We start from the raw sequence: 18,600 nt of genomic DNA on the forward strand, positions 1-18,600 counted from the left end.
AAACCGTATTGGGGTGAATTTTTTACGCTGACTGCACCCCAGGACTCGTCTCCTCACCTACCTGACTTTACTAACTCCCTTGTAACTAAATGAATCTCCACAAAATCACATCTTCCCAGAAGACCAAATGGAGTCTAAAGGTGGAATGGGATGCTCCAAAAGGAGCACATACAGTATCTTATTGTTGGGTGTCCACAAACCTTTGCTCATATAGTGTGTGATTTTTGCATAGTTAAGTGTGTTGGAAGGATAGGAGTGATTTTTTAACGATGTATCTTTGATGGAAAAGGAAAACTCCAACTTGGTGTCTTAATTTCTTGAGAGTGACCCAGAGAGCGAGAGAGAGAGAGAGAGAGAGAGAGAGAGAGAGAGAGAGAGAGAGAGAGAGAGAGAGAGAGAGAGAGAGCGCACCCGTGATATCTGTGCACGAGCCCCATAGAGGCAGGGAACCTCTCCTCTTCATTCTATACTTCTCCGTCAGTTCACCATCAGTGTAGGTGGAGTACCACATCCGCTTCCGCTGGGGCTCGAAATAAGCGATTATGTAGGCTACAGAGAACACAGAGGAGATGCCTTCACCATTATTATTGCCTCCTCCTCCTCTTCCTCGTGCTCCTGTTCGGTGCCGGTGTGTTCACCTTCAGCGCGACACAACGAGCGGATACTGGAGATCATCTAGGCGTCCTGAATAATAGCTTCACACACCTGGAGGACCTGCGCACCACATTTCACAACCTGCTGGCTCGGTGCACATCCAGAGCTTTGTGATGTCGCTCCTAAAAATGTGAAGGAGAACTCGGTCTCCTGATTCACCTCTGATTCCATTCCAGGACAGAAGAGAAAGAAATAATGGTGTGTGTGTGTGTGTGTGTGTGTGTGTGTGTGTGTGTGTGTGTGTGTGTGTGTGTATCGTTCAAGATGCATCGAAGATGACGCGCAGGTCTCAAGTTTAATTTCTGCATGCCGCATAGACGCCGGGTCTGCGTGCGTCTTTCTCGTGCTGCGTGTGCGTGTATGCGTGTGTGCGTGTGTATGTGCGTGGCAGGGGTGTGTTGCAGCTGCATATTGCGTAAGTACAGTCCCAATACTTTTTTCTTCGTTTTTTTTATCCAGACTCCTGTGTTCACGCCGGTGGATGCTCACGTGCTCGCGTAAAAAAGATCCGCACGTTAACGTGGTGTCATCGCTCCAAGACGCCGTTCACTGCGGAGACTTTGGTGTTGGACCGAACGTAGATGCTCGGGACCCCTGATGATAATGTTCTTGCTGATGTTGGTGTTGATGATGATGATGATGATGGTGGTGCTGATGAAGACGACGACGAGGCTCGCCGCCCGCACGCCGTCTCCGCTTGCGCTCTAGGATGTTGCGGCAAGCGGTGCGCGAGGGGCTGCGCGCGTCCTTCCACAAGCTGGGCCACTTCGTCGCCAACCATCCGGTGTTCTTCGCCTCGGCGCCGGTGCTCCTCTCGGTGCTGCTCGGCGCCAGTTTCAGCAGGTACCGGGTGGAGGAGGAAGTGGAGCGCCTGCTGGCTCCAAAACACAGCCTGGCGAAGATCGAGGGCAACCTGGTGGACAGCCTGTTCCCCGTCAACCGCTCCAAACACACGCTCTACTCCGACCTCCAGACCCCGGGCCGGTACGGGCGCGTGATCGTGACCTCGCGCAAGGGCAGCGTGCTCGAGCCTCACCACGCTGACCTCGTCCTGAAGGTAAGAAGGTGGATAGACGTTCTGTGAGATGATTTCCCCTGTGAGGTGATGCTTGGCGCACTAGAGGAAACATTGCTGCTTTCACATATCAAACCCAACCTCAACAATAACTTGGACCTGATGTTTTCTGAACAAAAAAAACTCCATGGTACCAAAAAAAAAAAAAAAATCGCCCAAATAATGTTTATAATATTTAAATAGATGGATTATGTTTATAAAACAAATCTGTAGATTTTATTACACAACTGTTACTCTGGAAGCAAAAAGTTATTATAGAAGCAAAATAACGCACTTATTATTACACAATTATTTACACAAATCATACAATTTATTTATGTAATTACATTTAATTGATTACAATAAACATGTATGTAAACAGATATATTTTGTTTAAATTAAATGACATGTATGTTACTAAATGAAATCTTTATCTCAGGAGATCAGGAATTTTCTACTGTAGTACTTTTTCTTTTAAAATCTTTCTGCACAAGTATATTAACACCAGTAAACCAGTAAACACGTAAACCAGTTCACTTGTAAAGAGTTAAATACAAACTTAGGCTGATACCCAGTGATAAAAAAAACAGTAAAAAGTTGTGGTGTGTGTCACTGCATTGAAAATCATTTACAATGAACTTATTCTTCTTTTGCTATGGCTTGATGCAGCGTTTGGTGAAGTGTGTTTCACTACATACACAGACTAATCTCTAATTAAATGTAAAAACTTTAAATTTTTTTTCTTTGTTTTATTGATTTGTTTTTAGAGGTGATTCAGGGGAAGGCATGTGAAGGACACTGAAATACTTCATAAATATGTATGTATGAAGGTCACACTAATAGTTTACTTGAACCTGGTTCTCATGAACCTAAATGAAATGGAACCCTCGTTAATGTCATTGCTGACTCATGTATTTGCCGTATTATTTCTAAATGACTGCTTTGGAGAAGATGTCTGTTACACCAGGTTTGAGCATCACATACACACGCTGTATGAGCTGAATTCTTCTAATAAGACCAACTTTCAATCACTTCATTTCATTCAAAATGCTCACAAAATCTGACAGAAAATCATATTTTTGCATCAGCAAGGCCACTCAATAACATGTGCTTTACAGTATTGTGCAGAATTTCTCTTAATAAAAAAAAGTAGACTATATATTTGTTTCCTCTATGGTGAGTAAAAAAGAAAAAAAAAACGTAGACACGTGCATCCCATCAGAAATCCATGGAGTGGCCAAGCTCCTTTAAAAGCTTTCAATCCGTTCCAGCTTTTAGTGATAATGTTGTTTGTTTGTGGTCCCTGAGCTATGTGCTATATAATAGAATGAATTTTAAACAGGAAGTAAAAGTGAACGTCCTTGGATCACTGCCATGCTTCCCTGTTGCCTAGCAACAGTGACCCTGCAGGTCTCGACAGTTGTATGCGAATGCTTTTTAGGACTGGATAAAATCACACACTCTCGCAGCCTCAGCACCAGTAATTTCTCTGTCGGCTGAACTGCAATCTTTCTAATTGCTTTGGTGGACAGCTGGGCAACATTTGCCTCTTTGTGTTCAGAAGTGGAAAACACATGTGTTAAACACGAGCCCCTATAATTTCACGTTATAGCCAGAGCTCGAAAAATCCTCTCTTCTGATTGGCTGGCAGGTGTATGTTAAGTAAGGACTAAAACACTGGGCATGTTGATGTTATAGTAAAATACTGACTGAGGTTCAACCACTACAAGATTGTATTTTTTTTATCACAGCACGTGTTAGACTCCGCTCCTGCGACAGCAAATCACCAATGATTTTAATTTTTGTAAATTTATTTGTATCCAGTTATAGTTATAGTGCATTTGATGTTGTGAAATGTTGGTAATACAATGTCTGCTTCATCAGTCTCTTGTTCTTCTCTTTTAAAGTTAATAATATGGTTTACCTTAACATGTATCCTTCTTATCAGCTTCATAGTGCCATCACACACATCCAGGTTCCGATGCTGGGCTTCAACTACACCTTTGCTCATCTCTGCCTGCTGGACGATAGCAAGAACTGCATCATAGACGACATCCTGCGAGTACTGGAGGAGATGCGATTGGCTCGAGCCTCAAACCGGACTGCACCACTGCTGCGCTACCCCATCACACGACTCAAGGACGGGCGAGAGGCCTATATAGGACACCAGCTTGGTGGGGTTCAGACCATGAGCAACGGTCGAGAAGGTGTCCGAGCTGCCCGAGCTCTCCAGCTCACCTATTACCTGCAGGTCGCCAGTGCACTGAACGAGATGGTGGCGGCTCGCTGGGAGCTGCTCTTTTGCCACGAGTTGGAGAGCTTCAGTACGGCACACCCCGAGCTGGGGCTCTACCCATTCACCTCGTCCTCGCTGCAGAGGGACTTCCAGAGAACGAGTCGTGTATCTGAGCGCCCGCTGCTCTTTAGCCTGGCCGCATGCCTCTCCCTTGCTGTGCTTTGCTCTTCTATGAGAGACTGCGTACGAACCAAACCCTGGCTGGGAATCTTAGCACTGGTCACCGTCAGCCTAGCGACTCTCACCTCCGCCGGGATCTTTAACCTCACCGGCGGGAAATACAATTCCACGTACCTCGGCATTCCTTTCATCATGCTGGGTAAAACACCACCACATTTGCATTTACATTTACGCTATTTATCAAACTCCCTTATTCAGAGCGGCTTACAAACGTGCTTTGAAGAATAAATCAACAGTAGGTTGCAAACTTAGGATAGCATCAGCTGAATCTCTGTGCAGAGTTTCGAGAATTATAGCACAGTTTTTTAATAAAAAATATTAACATGAAACACAGAGGAAAAAGAAGTGCTAGTTTAAGTGTTTCAGGAAGATGAAGGTCTTCACCCATCATTTGAAGATAGGCAGTGACTTAGCTATTTGGACATCTAGGGGAAGTTCATTCCATCACCTCGGAGCCAGAACAAAAACAGTACCGATGACTTACCCAGATAGACAATCACTAACCATCTCTTCATTCTTAGAAACTATATTTACAATTACATGCTATTAATCCTTAATACATTACACCATGCATACTTTATGTAAACATTGGGTCATATCGTTTGTTTAAATTCAATGAAGTTATTGTTAGCTTGACATGCTGCACTAGAACCGTTTTTCCGTCCGTCTACCTTTGTTAGTTTTTACGCAAATCTGAACAACTAAGGAGGTAAACATTAGTAATTAGTAATGAGGAGAAACCAAACCACCGAGGCCTGACATCACCAAAAATCCATGATGATCAGTTGGAGTTGATTATTAACACGGTTTTGGGAGTCCCTGAAGTAGTGGTTTGCTTTTAACCCCCCCCCCCCCCCCCCCCCCAGTGGCTTGGAGGCAAATTGCACTTGAGACTTCTGGTCGGTGTCTGTCTGATTTCACCCTGCTTCATTATTTCTAGACAGATTTTTTTTTTTATAACAAAATTATGTGCAAAAATTCAGACTCGGTAAAAAGAAATTTCTCGTTGGCGAGGTGGTATCTTCATACCCTTAACTTAGTTTCCTTACTATGCCAAAAAAATTTCCATGTGCGACATGATTTAAATCACATGCAATGAATCTGATTGGGGAAAGTAGGTCCTGTTAAACAATCCTCACCACTTGTAGCTCTGCTTTTATAATCTCATTAAACATTAAAATCCAGATGAAAGACCCAGCACAGAGCAACAGCCCATTCTCTATGGGATTGCATGGTCCAATTTTCTTTGCATTTTTGACTTAAGAACTCACAATTCAAAGCAATGAATAGAAATGAACTGTTCTGAAATTCTCTCTATATAATCCGGAGCACAGACACAGAGCGACAAACACACGCCCGGTGTACACTGACAGATCGCCTCCGTCTTTATCCTGTTCTCTTGCTCCTGCTATTGTTCTCTATCTTTCACACAATCTGTAATTAGTGCGACGTGTAGGAGGGGGTTTCTGGTAACTGGAGCACTCTGTGGAAATAACACGATGGAAGCATGACAGTAAGAAAAGAGTGCTTAAGAGGTTAGGAGTGCACTCAGGAGGAACTACATCACGCAGACGAAAAGACATAAAGGGGCAGAGAAGATGCATGGACCCAAAAAAGGGTCCAGATATCTAATACACTTCCTATTCAGACACACATTTGCCTTTGGGGCCTTATTGTGTTGACAAAAAGCCAGCAAATGTGCTGTTTATAAAATAGATATAAAGTAGACAGAAATCCAATGCTGCGATTAAAACGTTTGACGTTGCTGGACTTCTTATCAGAAGGTCATAAATTCAAAGCCCCTAAAACTAAAAAGCTAATCTGTCATGAATGGGCCCTTGAGCAAAGGCCCCTAAACCTCAGCTAAATAAACGAGATAATTATAAGTCACCCTGGATGGCAGGAAGGCGCCTTCCAAACATCATTAGTGTGAAATCTACCAATAGGAAGATGGCAGCTTCACTGATCAGGTATTTAGTAGAGATCGATCGATCTTGGACTCTACCGATACCGATAGCTAAGTTTAAACAACTGATTATTTAAATGATAGTTTTTAAAATTGATACTGTATTAAAAACAAACAAACACTCAATGTAAAATAGTACTAAACTTTATCACAAAAATAAAAAGTAAAAAAAGGACTAAATCATGAAAATGTGCTTAAATAAATATGAATACATTAATTATATTAATAAATATTTAGTAAAATAAAGTATGCATTCAAACTAAAAAAGTAACACTCCAAATAAATAAAAAAAGATACATCCAAAAAGAGTAAAAAAAAAAAAAAAAAAAAACACTTTAAATAAACAGCATGTGGTACCAGTGGGTCGCACTGTATAACGCAACCCGGAAAAACTATCTGTATGGATTTTTGCCGATATTTACACCCAGTGAAACTGAGCCTAGAACTCAACCCCACTGAAAACCTATGGGGATGTGCTGGAATTGCCTTTTTACCAACATCAGTGTCTGATCACACTAATGTTTTTGTAGCTGAATGATTGAAAATGCCCCAAAATTCTTCATAGAAGAGTAAAACTGATTATAAGAGCAATATGTGTGATGGTCAGGGGTGCACATACTTTTGGTTTTAAATGTATCAAACCAAAAAAAGATGCATTCACTTCATTTATTTATAAATTATTTCAATTATTTATTTGATTGTTTTAAGGCTAAAACCGTTGCACTTTTACATGTTGAGTATGATCTATAATCAGTTTATGTTCCTCTAAAATATTGAAGGATCAGAAGTCACATTCTGAGGTCAATCACTTTCTTCATCAGTGCTCGATTTGATCTATTGTGCTGCGAGAGGAAAATAGAAACATGGGCTGTAAAATTACAGCATTACAAACTTCTTTCAGCACAATGAGAGCTTATCTCTGTGCTCCACTAGAAGAAAAAATCTTATTCTATTACAGAGACATCAACCATTGAATGGACTCATTCGATAATCCTCCAACAATAATGGGAAAACCGACAGAGACGGCACGATGTAGCGTAATTGCCGGGATTAATATTACATTTATCGGGAGAAAGCACCGGTCGTGTGCCATCTAATGTGCTGTAAAACACCGGAGTGGTAATAAAGATGCACCTAATGAGGTTTTGAGATGCTCGGGATGTGCAGAAGGAGAAGAATTCCACAATCTTATCCATACGTTTAATTGATTTAGAGAGGAACAGGAGCAGGAACTCATCTTTTCTCAGAGAAGAATAAAACAGAAAAAGAGAGATTGTCTGAAAGACAGAGAAAGATAAAGTGAGGAAAGAAAAAGAGACGCCACTGAATAGCAGATAATGTACTTGAGATGCCGAGTTTTCTCAAACTGAGGATGATCTTTTGATACTTAGATGGAAGGAGTCTCCTGTGTCAGTACTTTATAACTTCAAACTTAAGGCCCGATGAGTTTATAATCGTAAACATTGACAAGTTGCTGTGGTATAAAAGACTAGAGATAACCTGATGTTAAAGGCTCCCATAATATATAACACAACCTGGAAGAACCAGGATGGATCTTTGCAGATTGCCAATAGTTCCAGGAATCATCTAACGGTGCTGATTAATCGAGTATAAAGTATTTAGTAAAAAAATCTACAGGTGTTTAATTTTGTTATCAATATTCACCTGCTGGACTTGTTAATTCAACACCCTAAATCCTTTTACGTTCAGAGAATAATTTGTTCGTTATGACGGATGAAATTTCAGAGATGAACAAATAATTTCTGCTTCCTGTACAGAAGCTATAGGTATTATTTTCATGTTACAAACAAAGGACGTTGAACTGTTGAGAGTTTAGTAACTTTAAACTTGAGGACAGATGAAATTGTAATTGCTGGAAAGTTGCTGTAGTAAAAAAGGAATGGAACAGAAAAGAAAGAGAATCTCACCCCAGTTTGATGGCAGCAGCACATCACTCAGTATTTTGCTAAAAGAAATCAGAGCTGTGCAGTGTTTTATTTCTTACACATCAACACCTTCTGCACAACATAAGGTTTGCCCAAAGATGCTGAGTCATCCTCATTTCTCTCTCTCTCTCTCTCTCTCTCTCTCTCTCTCTCTCTCTCTCTCTCTCTCTCTCTCTCTCTCTCTCTCTCTCTCTCTCTCCCCCGTTCTCTTTCTCAGCATGACTAAATGACTAAAGTTTTCTATCCCCCGAATAAAATCTCCTGAAATGTCCAGTAGAAGCGTTTCTCAGGTCAGCGTACAAGAGTTATGACGAGGCTAAAAGGGAATCTCTGTCATGACTGATGAGTCACCGGTGCCGTGGCAACAGTGGAGGTGAGAGCCATCTGCTCCTGCTGTGTGCATAACCCCAGAATTAAGAAAGAACGAATGAAAGAAAAGGAACAGAACAGAATAAAACAAAGTGTGTAGATGAATTCATTGTAATAAATAGTATCGATTTTTTAAGCATCATTATGATCAGTTCTATTCTGATCATCTTTAAGATGTAAGGGCCGAGCAAACGCTTGTAAAGCTTGTAAAAGTAGCCTGACCCAGTTACTCCAGCATCTCAGACTTCTGAAGAGTCCCCAGGCAGCAGCATGAAGCTCTTACCCAGTACGGTGTGTACGAGATCTGTCCTCGCGTCACGTCAATTATACACGAGTGACTGCTCTATATGTCTCAGCTGCACGCCGACCTGGGATTCCTGTAACGTCATTAGGATTCTTTAGGATAAGACAGAAATAAGGTGTTTTGTTCACACCTGTCGTATATATATATATCTGTGCTTATTGTGACCATGGGTGCACACTATGGGAAGTGACAGGAGGCTGCATGTTTTATTTGTACACGTGCGACGTCACAGAGCCACCGTTTTTACTACGAAGTCAAAGTGTATGATTTTAGCAGGTGAATTATTGGACGAAGTGATTTTTATGCTAACTAGTGTGTTATTCGATTTAATTAGAATGAGAAACACTTTTAGGCTGCTATTGTTTCTCAACGGAAGTGGACAGGCCACAACCATAGGCTGTAGCAATGCAAGAAATAAATCAAATAAATAAATATAAGATATAAATGTATGATTTAAAACATCTGCCAGTTCAGTAAAATAATTACATTTAGTAAGATTTCTTGAAATAAGAAAACGTATCTGGAACAATAGGTCTTAAATGTAACATTTAAACATTTATTCCAAGCAGCTGATTTGAGTCTAAATGAAAACTATCTTAATACTTTTATTAACAGTTTGCTTTTCTTAAATTGTATGTAAATGTAATCTTAAACCCAGAGTCACTACACAAGAGAATTCCTCTTAATTTAAGAATCATCATAATTATATATAAATGTCTTAAAATCAGAAGCATTTAAACTAAAAGCAAGATTACCATTAAAATCAAGATCATGCATCCATGCAAACTGTTACCAATTATTCATTTAAATGAAGACTGTCTTGTAAAACACAGTAGTTATGATGCAAAAACAAAACAAAATCATTACTTGCTGCGTCTCAAAATACTTTGATGTATTGCAACATAAAACATTATTGAATGTATTCTTTTTTCAGAAAATTTGCTGAACGTTACTGAACACAAAGATGTTCAACCTGAAAAACTAAAATCAAATTACAGAAACACTTACTGTAGTAAAGAGCCGTTAGTACTTTTTATAAAGAACAAAGTTCCTAAAAAATAAATAACTGCTGTGGATAAAATTTGGAAAGTGTGTGGTGACGTAATACTGCAGATTTTTATAATTTGTTATTAGGTTGTAAATAAATGTGTTGGCGTTGACTTAAAACAATCGTTCGGAATAAATAATACTAATGAACAAGTGTGATTATTGAGCTTTTTGTTATTGGCAGCAGTAAAACTAGTTATTACAACTAATATACAGTAAAGTCTTAAAAGATACAAGACCTGATTTAACTAACTAAGTAGGAAAAAATATATAAATAATCTTAAAACAATCACAATCTGCTTTTGCATAGTAATTTATTCTGTAATTGAGATCAATAACATTTTTATGGCTAGAAATAAGAATTGAAGTTTTGGCAGTGCAGTATTTCATACAAACACCTCTGGTTCCAAAATACCTGAAGATAAACGAGTGCGTTTTGGTGTCAGATCGAGACTCAAGACTCAAATGAGTGAAAGAACTAAATAAGGGGAAACAAGTGTAGCTTAATGTGAAGAAGAAAAATAAATCCATATAGAAAGATCAAGACCTTCTGTTCTTCTATTCATCCATCCTCTCCAATCAGTGCCACATAACAACAATCAGATCTGACAAGGAAACCTGGGGCAATTTTTAGAATGTTATTTTTGGATTGTTCAAGAATTTTTAGACAGCCTCAGGATGAAAAAAGCAAGTGAGTTGTGATCTGAGAAAGGTCCTGTTTAACAAATAAACCAGGTGGAGAACTGACTGTGAAATTGGTATTAAAGTTACACAACGCCCTGAGAAACTGTCAGCGTGTATGTACCGGTTTAGGCAGTCTTAATAAGATCACAAACTGGAATCAGGCCAGAAGTGAAAGTTCAGAGAATATTCCAGGTGAAGAATAAACAGGGTAAACAGGACAGAGGTATTAAACAATTATCAGACAAAGTATTCACGGCGTCTTGTTGCCAGAGACTCAAAGGCAACAGGGTGAATACTTTACAAAGGTGTGAATAGAACAAAGTAGGTTTGTGTGTGATTGAAAACGAGTGTGCATGTAGTATATACTGTAGCTTGGAGTTTAGCTTGTGAGTGCTAAAATTATGGAATCCATGGCAGCCATGTTTGGTGTCTGCTGGGAAATAGGAGTCGGCTGTAAATTGACAGGTTGATAGCGGTAATAGTTTGACTGTTTGAGCTGTACAGGTGAGGAGGTAAAAAAAACTAAAACTTAATGTGCTGTTCCACTGAACAACCATCTCATACGTTGTCAAGTCTGAATTGTTTGTTCGTTTTTGTCACGTGACTCCCATATACCAAAGTATAAAGTAAGAGATGAATTACTCAACTTTCTGTTTAATCAACTGCATAGCGTCTATGGGAGTCACATGACAAAAGAATAAACGGCTTAAACTAGAAGAGTCGAGAGGTAAACTACTCAAATTTTGTTTTCTATGGAGATTTTGTGACGCTTTGCTCATGCGCATCCAGTAGAAAATCAACAAAACCCCCCTTAAGACGATTTGTTCTTGTTTACAAGTCACATTTAAGACTCGGTCAAAATGGACGAATCATTAATGAACGACTCATCACTAGTCTCCGGGCAGGGGAGAAGGGATAAAAAAAGATATAAGATCTACCGAAGACCTCTGACATGCATTTGTCACTGAGGTTTTAGTGCTGAATCGTCGTCTCGTCAGACTTTTAGTCAATTATTCATGCTCCCCTTTTTCACAGCAGGCACTTCTGTCACTTTAAGTCAAAGCCACAGTAACTTGAAGCAGTGATTGTGTTGGACAATTTAAGATCTGAAAAACCTCTCTTTCTCTCTTTGTCTCTTTCTCTAAGGTCATGGTTTGTTTGGCATGTTCGAGATGCTGTCTTCTTGGCGACGGACACGTGAGGACCAGCACGTAAAAGAGCGAGTGGCTGCTGTGTTCTCAGACTGCATGCTCCCCTTCACAGCCAGCACCGCCCTTCACCTGGTCACGTTCGGTATCGGCGCCAGCCCCTTCACCAACATTGAGGCAGTGCGTCTGTTCTGCCGCATTGCCTGTCTCTCCATTCTCTTCAACTACCTCTACATCCTCACCTTTTATGGGTCCAATCTGGTTTTCGCAGGTTACCTCGAAAATAACTATCGCCACAGCCTGTTCTGCAGACGCGTACCCAAGCCTGATTTGTTGCAACAAAAGTCAGCGTGGTATCGCTTCCTGATGTACACGCATTATAACGAGGAAGCGTCCGAACCCTGTGACCTCCATGTCTATGAGAACCACCTCCTGGTGGCCTTCATGAAGCGATACTATTGCGACTGGATCACCAACACATACGTCAAACCCTTTGTAGTGCTTTTTTATTTAGTATACATCTCATTTGCATTAATGGGCTACTTACAGGTGAGTGAAGGCTCTGATCTTAGTAATGTTGTCGCCACGGAAACCAGCACTATTGCCTACACTCGGGCGCAACAGCGCTACTTTAGCAGTTACAGCCCTGTAATTGGCTTCTACATCTATGAATCTATCGAGTACTGGAATACCAGTGTACAGGAAGATCTCCTTGAGTACACCAAAGGGTTCGAGAGGATCTCCTGGTTTGAAAGTTACCTAAATTACCTACACGGTCTTAACATCACGACAAGCCTTCCACGCAAAAACTTCACCGAGCACTTGCGCTCAGGCTTCCTCCGCCAGCCTCGCTACCTCCATTTCTCAGACGATATCATATTCGCCAAGCGGGCTGATGGAGAGTTTGATGTAGTGGCTTCCCGGATGTTTCTGGTGGCCAAGACGACAGAGAACAAGCGAGAGGAGATGTCTATTCTGTTAGACACACTGCGCAAGCTCTCGCTAACCTCCAGGGTAAAGTTCATTATCTTTAACCCTTCGTTTGTGTACATGGACCGCTACGCATCTTCAGTTGGTGCACCGCTGAAGAACTCGTGCATTGCTGCTCTGTTTTTGCTCTTTTTTTCTAGCTTTTTGGCTGCTGACCCTTTGGTGAATGCCTGGATAACTGTGACGGTGGTCTCCGTGGAATTTGGTGTGTTGGGATTTATGACTCTGTGGCAGGTGGAGTTAGACTGCATGTCAGTGCTGTGCCTGATTTATGGGGTTAACTATGCCGTAGACTCAAGTGTGCCTCTAGTGTCAGCCTTTGCTCTGGGACGGGAATCAACACGAACGCGATGGGTGAAGCTGTCTTTAGAGCGGCATGGAGTCCCTGCTTTGCAGAGTTACATGTGCTATGGTGCAGCACTGTTGCCTTTAGCAGCTGTTCCATCCAACCTTACTCACACACTATTCAGGTGTTTTTTCCTCACTGCCCTCATCACCGCCTTCCACTGTCTGGCTATCCTTCCGGTTCTCTTGACATTCTTGCCTCCATCCAAGAAAAAAAGAAGGGAAAGGAAAAATGCGGGTGAGCACCGGGAGGAGATTGAATGCGTAGAGATATCAGACAGTACTCGAGTGGTTGATCAGATTACCACCGTCTGAGTAAATGACAAAATGCAAAGAGGTAATGTCAAGGTTTGGGCTCAGAGAAGTCCATCAAAACCTGGAAGACACGGTCATGTCACAGAGGCAGATATAATCAGAGCAAATTAATTTCAGCTCTCCTGCAGAAACTCGGCTTTGTTGTCATGGTAAAAAAAAGAAAGGTCTCGCCATTATCACGAGGCCAGGTTGTCATGGTGAAAGGTTGTGCCGCACATCTTCCATCCCTGTGTGGATGCTAAGAGAAGATCTTTGTTCAGTAAGCTAAATGAGCCACATTTTGGGCCAGCTGTGGATAATTACAGAGCAGCTCCTAGACTCGCGGCTGAGCGCTCTGAAAAAGGTTTTGCCTTAATGCAGTTTAGATTCACATACATGCTCTACAAACCACTGCAACATTACTGTGATATTAAAATAGTAAAATATATAAAGTACAAACCCCACCACTCATATTTACAGGTGGTCAGGGGTTCACTGCTAAATCAAGGCAGCCATAGTTGTTTTCCAAATAGCCATGTCCTTTATTAGCCATATGAATCCAATCCCTGGGTAATCTGACATTTCAATCCACTGTTAATATGTTTTTTTCTGTATGATACGTAATAATAATTGATCTCTGGTGAAAAGAGATATGGAGATATGCTTGTTTGCTGCAGGTGGTTTGTGGTGCACTGCATCGCTTCCATGGAAACCCCTTGTATCGCCATGCCTGTCATTGTTTAGTGTTACTATTATACTGTACATACATCATTCCATTCCCCTGGAGTATACAGACAGTTCCTCTAATGGGAAGAGATGGTAGATGAAGTCATACAGGAGGTTTTAAATTCTCGAACAAATGATTTTCTACCAGTTTCTGAAGTGCGTTTAAAAAAAAAAAAAAAAAACGTTGAACATCACACTGTCCCACACAATGCTCCTCATCAATATTCATGAGCCAGAACCCTTCTCCTGGTGTCCTTGCTCTTGTTGTACGAGAGGCAGAGAAAGAGGAGAAAGACAAGGGCAGAGGCAGAGACAAAGACACACACCGAGTAAGAGTGAATGGAGAGACTAGTTGAGAGAGAGAAACAGAGTAAGCAATGCTGTCTTTTTGTTATAATGACAAATTAAATATAATAAATAATAAAAAAAATAAAAATGCTAAATCCAGAATTATGATTGTCCAGGAGGTACTGATACATTTTCCTTCACAGCAGCTCTGATTAGTCGTCCTGAATTTAAAGCAAATTGCAGGCAAATTGCTCCTTTTGTCCTATTAACTTGACAGAGAGAATAAAGAGAGGCTGTTGAAGGAACAAGTGTTACACATATACACTGATCATTTATAACATTATTAGCACCTGTCTAATATTGTGTTGGTCCCCTTTTGCTGCTAAAACAGTTCTGAGCCATTAAGCATTTACAGCATGAACTTCTTCAGCAGTTTGTTGGATCGGACCACCTGGACCAGCCTTCGCTCCTCACGTGCATCAATGAGCTTTGGCCACCCCACGACCTTTTCTCCAGTTCACCACTGTTCCTTCCTTGGAGCACTTTTAATAGATACTGACCACTGCAGACCAGGAACAGTCCACAGAGCGGCAGTTTTGGAAATGTAATTAATTTTCATTTAATTATAGCACTTTTTTCAATGGACATTGTCTCAAAGCAACTTTACACATATAAAGCAGTAGTAAAGAATCAATAAGATGGTTCTTATGTGTAAGTTTGTCCCCAATGAGCGAGTTGGTGGCGACTGTGGTGGAGGAAAGACATAAGGAAGAAACCTTGAGAGGAACCAGACTCAAGAGGGAACCTCATCTTCATCTGGGTGGCACCAAATGTCCATTTATTACAGATAAACAATGTTGAGTGATCAAATGCAAACTGTAGTCCTGAGTCAGTGTAGCAAACTGTTGACATTAACTACAGTCCAAATCCACCCTCAAAGCTCCTGTGCTACTCTGTAATTCCATGGATCTCCAGGCTGTTGATGTGAAACATCCCCAGCTGCACAGTGTGGCCTCCAATCGAAGAGCAGGAGCAGTCCAGAATGAAGTAGGCAGATCTGAGGAGAGGGGCAGGAACAGTGGTCACTGGTTTCCCTGGAGCATGTTTAACTCGACTGAGAGGGAGGGAGGGAGGGAGAGAGAGAGAGAGAGAGAGAGAGAGAGAGAGAGAGAGAGAGAGAGAGAGAGAGAGAGAGAGAGAGAGAAAGAGAGAGAGTGGGAGAGAGAGAGAGAGAGAGAGAGAGAGAGAGAGAGAGAGAGAGAGAGAGAGAGAGAGAAAGAGAGAAAGAAAGTTTTGGAGACAAGATTTACTGTGGCAGCAGAACTAAAAGAGAGAACCAGAATGTAACACAGACATGAGGATCTCTGGGATGAAAGAAGCCACCACACCACCATCAACAAACCTAAGTGAACCCGAGAGTGAGGAGACGACAGCATCCAAATATCTCAGTTAGCCAAAACATATCCATGATCTGCTCCTTTACCTCACAAACACCTACTGACTAAAGGCTTAAATAAATAAATATGTTTTCAGCCTCGACTTAAACACTGAGACTGTGTCTGAGTCCTGAACACTGATTGGAAGGTTGTTCCATAACTTTGAGGTTTATAAGATAAAGATCTGCCCCCTGCTGGAGTCCTCGTTATTTGAGGTACCAACAAATAACCTGCACCTTTTAATCTGCTCTTACACAGTCGTTTAGTTATCAAAATTTGGCCCTTGTCAAAATTTTTTAAATCCTTATGTTTGCTCATTTTTCCTGCTCCTAACATGTCAACTTGGAGGACAAAATGTTCAATTGCTGCCTAATAAATATATCCCACCTTCTAACAGGTGGCATGATGAAGAGATAATAAGGGTTATTCACTTTATTGCTCATAATGTTAAAATGTCATAATGTTATGCCTGATCGGTGTAACTGCTATACAGTAGGTGAGAACAGGAAGTGACTCATCACATGGACATTCCATAACATATAAGTGTAACCCTGAACTATAAACAATCAATAATCTCTGGTTATTTTACTATAACAGGGTGTCTGCAGTATCATAATGGTAGTATGATCAGTAACATCATGGAAACAAAGAACTCAGAGGATTGGAGTATTGTTCCTCTGGCAAGTGGCCATCAGCTGCTATTTTCATCTCCAGAGCTTATAACCGAGACAAATACGTTTTTTTTTACCTGCAAATCACTGACCTGAACCACAACGTACTCTGATGAGTTATACATATACTTCCTTAATACACATCTCATCTTTTAGCTTATAGCATCTCATCTCTCTTCTACTACATGTCTGCTATTTAGCCTGGAGAAAGCATTTTGATCGCTCCCACCATCTTCGTCCTGTTCTAGGTCAGATTGTACCGTTACAGTTAATCTGGGATAAGATGAGTCCAGAACCATTTTTTTTTACTATAGAAGTGAAGAACAAACTCATTCTGTGTGTAACGACCTGATTAGATTTAACTCTGCCCCGTTAGGGACAGGACTGGAAAAGAAACTGGACGTGTTACCCTTCAGACCAGATTGTCTTGTTTCGCCCCTGTTTTCATCTAAGCAACTGGAAAAAATTAAATTTTTTAAAATAACGTAAAATAATGTTCTTCATTATTTACCCAAAATCTAATCATCAACGGGTTCTTAGATTGATTTTTTGATTGGTTGTTTGTGTTCCAACTAGAATGACTGAACTTGGTATCACACACACACACGCACGCACGCACGCACGCACGCACGCACGCACGCACGCACGCACGCACACACACACACACACACACACACACACAGAATAAACTTGAACTTACCCTTAAGGAAAGGTTTTGTATCTATTTGTATAAAATTCGAACTAATAAAGCAAAGCTAAACATTAGGTATTTATTATTGTGTAATCTTGTGTGTGTGTGTGTGTGTGTGTGTGTGTGTGTGTGTGTGTGTGTGTGTGTGTGTGTGTGTGTGTGTGTGTGTGTGTGCCATCATGAGAACAGAAGCATGGTGTTGTTTCACTGCACATCAGTGGTAATGAAACAGTAAATCAGTGTTAAGGATACTCACCTTCAGTCACCAAGAACAACCTTGAGATAACCTTGGACAATCAACTTTCTATCCCTGCAGGCCACTGAACTCTAGTTTCTTTTTATGTGTATGTTTTCAAGTTTAATAATAATAAATAAACTGCATTTAAAGTGAAACTGTGCTCGAAGTCCACGGTGGAGATGGAACACGTGTTCACCAAACTGAAATCCCTGTACTGAAATATTTGGTACGTATATGTGTACAGTTACACCCCTAATATACAATATATATAATGTTGCAGCCTGATAATACAATCGCTTGAATAGATTTGTTCTCATTAATATGAATTCAGTCCCCTAATGACTGCAGTGAAAACAGAATTCTGGAAATCTCTGTAAATTAAAAAAACAAACAAAAAAATTTGTAAAAAACTCTAAAATGATTATCTTCGAATGTCCTAATGTTATGCCTGATCGGTGTATGTACAACAATTATAACGTACATACCACATGCGTTACATACATAACATATTTGCGGTAAATGTATTTCAATAAGATGAGTGGTCAAGTGGAGTTTATTTCTATTGCGTTTTTTACAACACACGTCGTCTCAAAGCAGCTTTACAGAATTTAACAGTGAAGGTGAATGATGTGTGTTTATCCCTGATGAGCACCATGGCGACTGTGAAAAACTCCCTTTAGATGTTATGAGGAAGAAACCTTGAGAGGAACCAGACTCAAAAGCAGAACCTCATCCTCATTTGGGTGACATCAAGAGTGTGATTATAGTCTTTAAACACTACAGAACACTGGAGAGTGAGAACTAACATGAGCACTGGAGTGTGTGATTATGACTGATGATCTTTCTACAGTCTTTTACAATCATTATGGTTTGCGAGTTCGGCATCTAATTCTTCAAAGGTCCATAATCTTCATGAGGTGGGACGTGACTGGAGCTGGAGCATCCTCAGGAAGCCTCGGGATGGGGAGAGAAAGAGAAGCAGTGGAGAGGAATTAGCGTAGCTGCTGTTCATGATATTAACAGCACAAGTTGATCATGTGCATGTGATCAGATGTTCTGGAGCACAAGGTTATGATGTGATGTGTGTTATGTGTAGAACTCGCTAAAAACATACATCTTTAATCTGCACTTAAACTGGGAGAGTGTGTCTGAGCCGCGAACACTGTCAGGAAGACTATTCCAGGAGCTGTTTAGGAGCTAAATGTGTTTAGGAGCTAAATGTGAGAATGTTCTACCACCTTTAGTGGACTTTGCTGTTCTAGGAACTACTAGA

General features: G+C 40.8%; 1 protein-coding gene across 1 annotated transcript; it reads left to right on the forward strand.

The window, feature by feature from the left end:
• Positions 1-219: 219 nt before the first annotated feature.
• On the forward strand, positions 220-14,430 carry ptchd1 (patched domain containing 1). Its single transcript, XM_083529614.1, has 4 exons — positions 220-852; positions 1,114-1,711; positions 3,657-4,323; positions 11,647-14,430. Exons 2-4 carry the CDS (start codon positions 1,364-1,366, stop codon positions 13,296-13,298), a joined length of 2,667 nt encoding a protein of 888 aa, XP_083385740.1. The 5' UTR covers positions 220-852; positions 1,114-1,363; the 3' UTR covers positions 13,299-14,430.
• The last annotated feature ends 4,170 nt before the right edge of the window (positions 14,431-18,600 follow it).

Source organism: Silurus aristotelis, assembly GCF_946808225.1.
Source record: "Silurus aristotelis genome assembly, chromosome: 25".
In the NCBI taxonomy this organism is placed as follows: Eukaryota; Metazoa; Chordata; class Actinopteri; order Siluriformes; family Siluridae; genus Silurus; species Silurus aristotelis.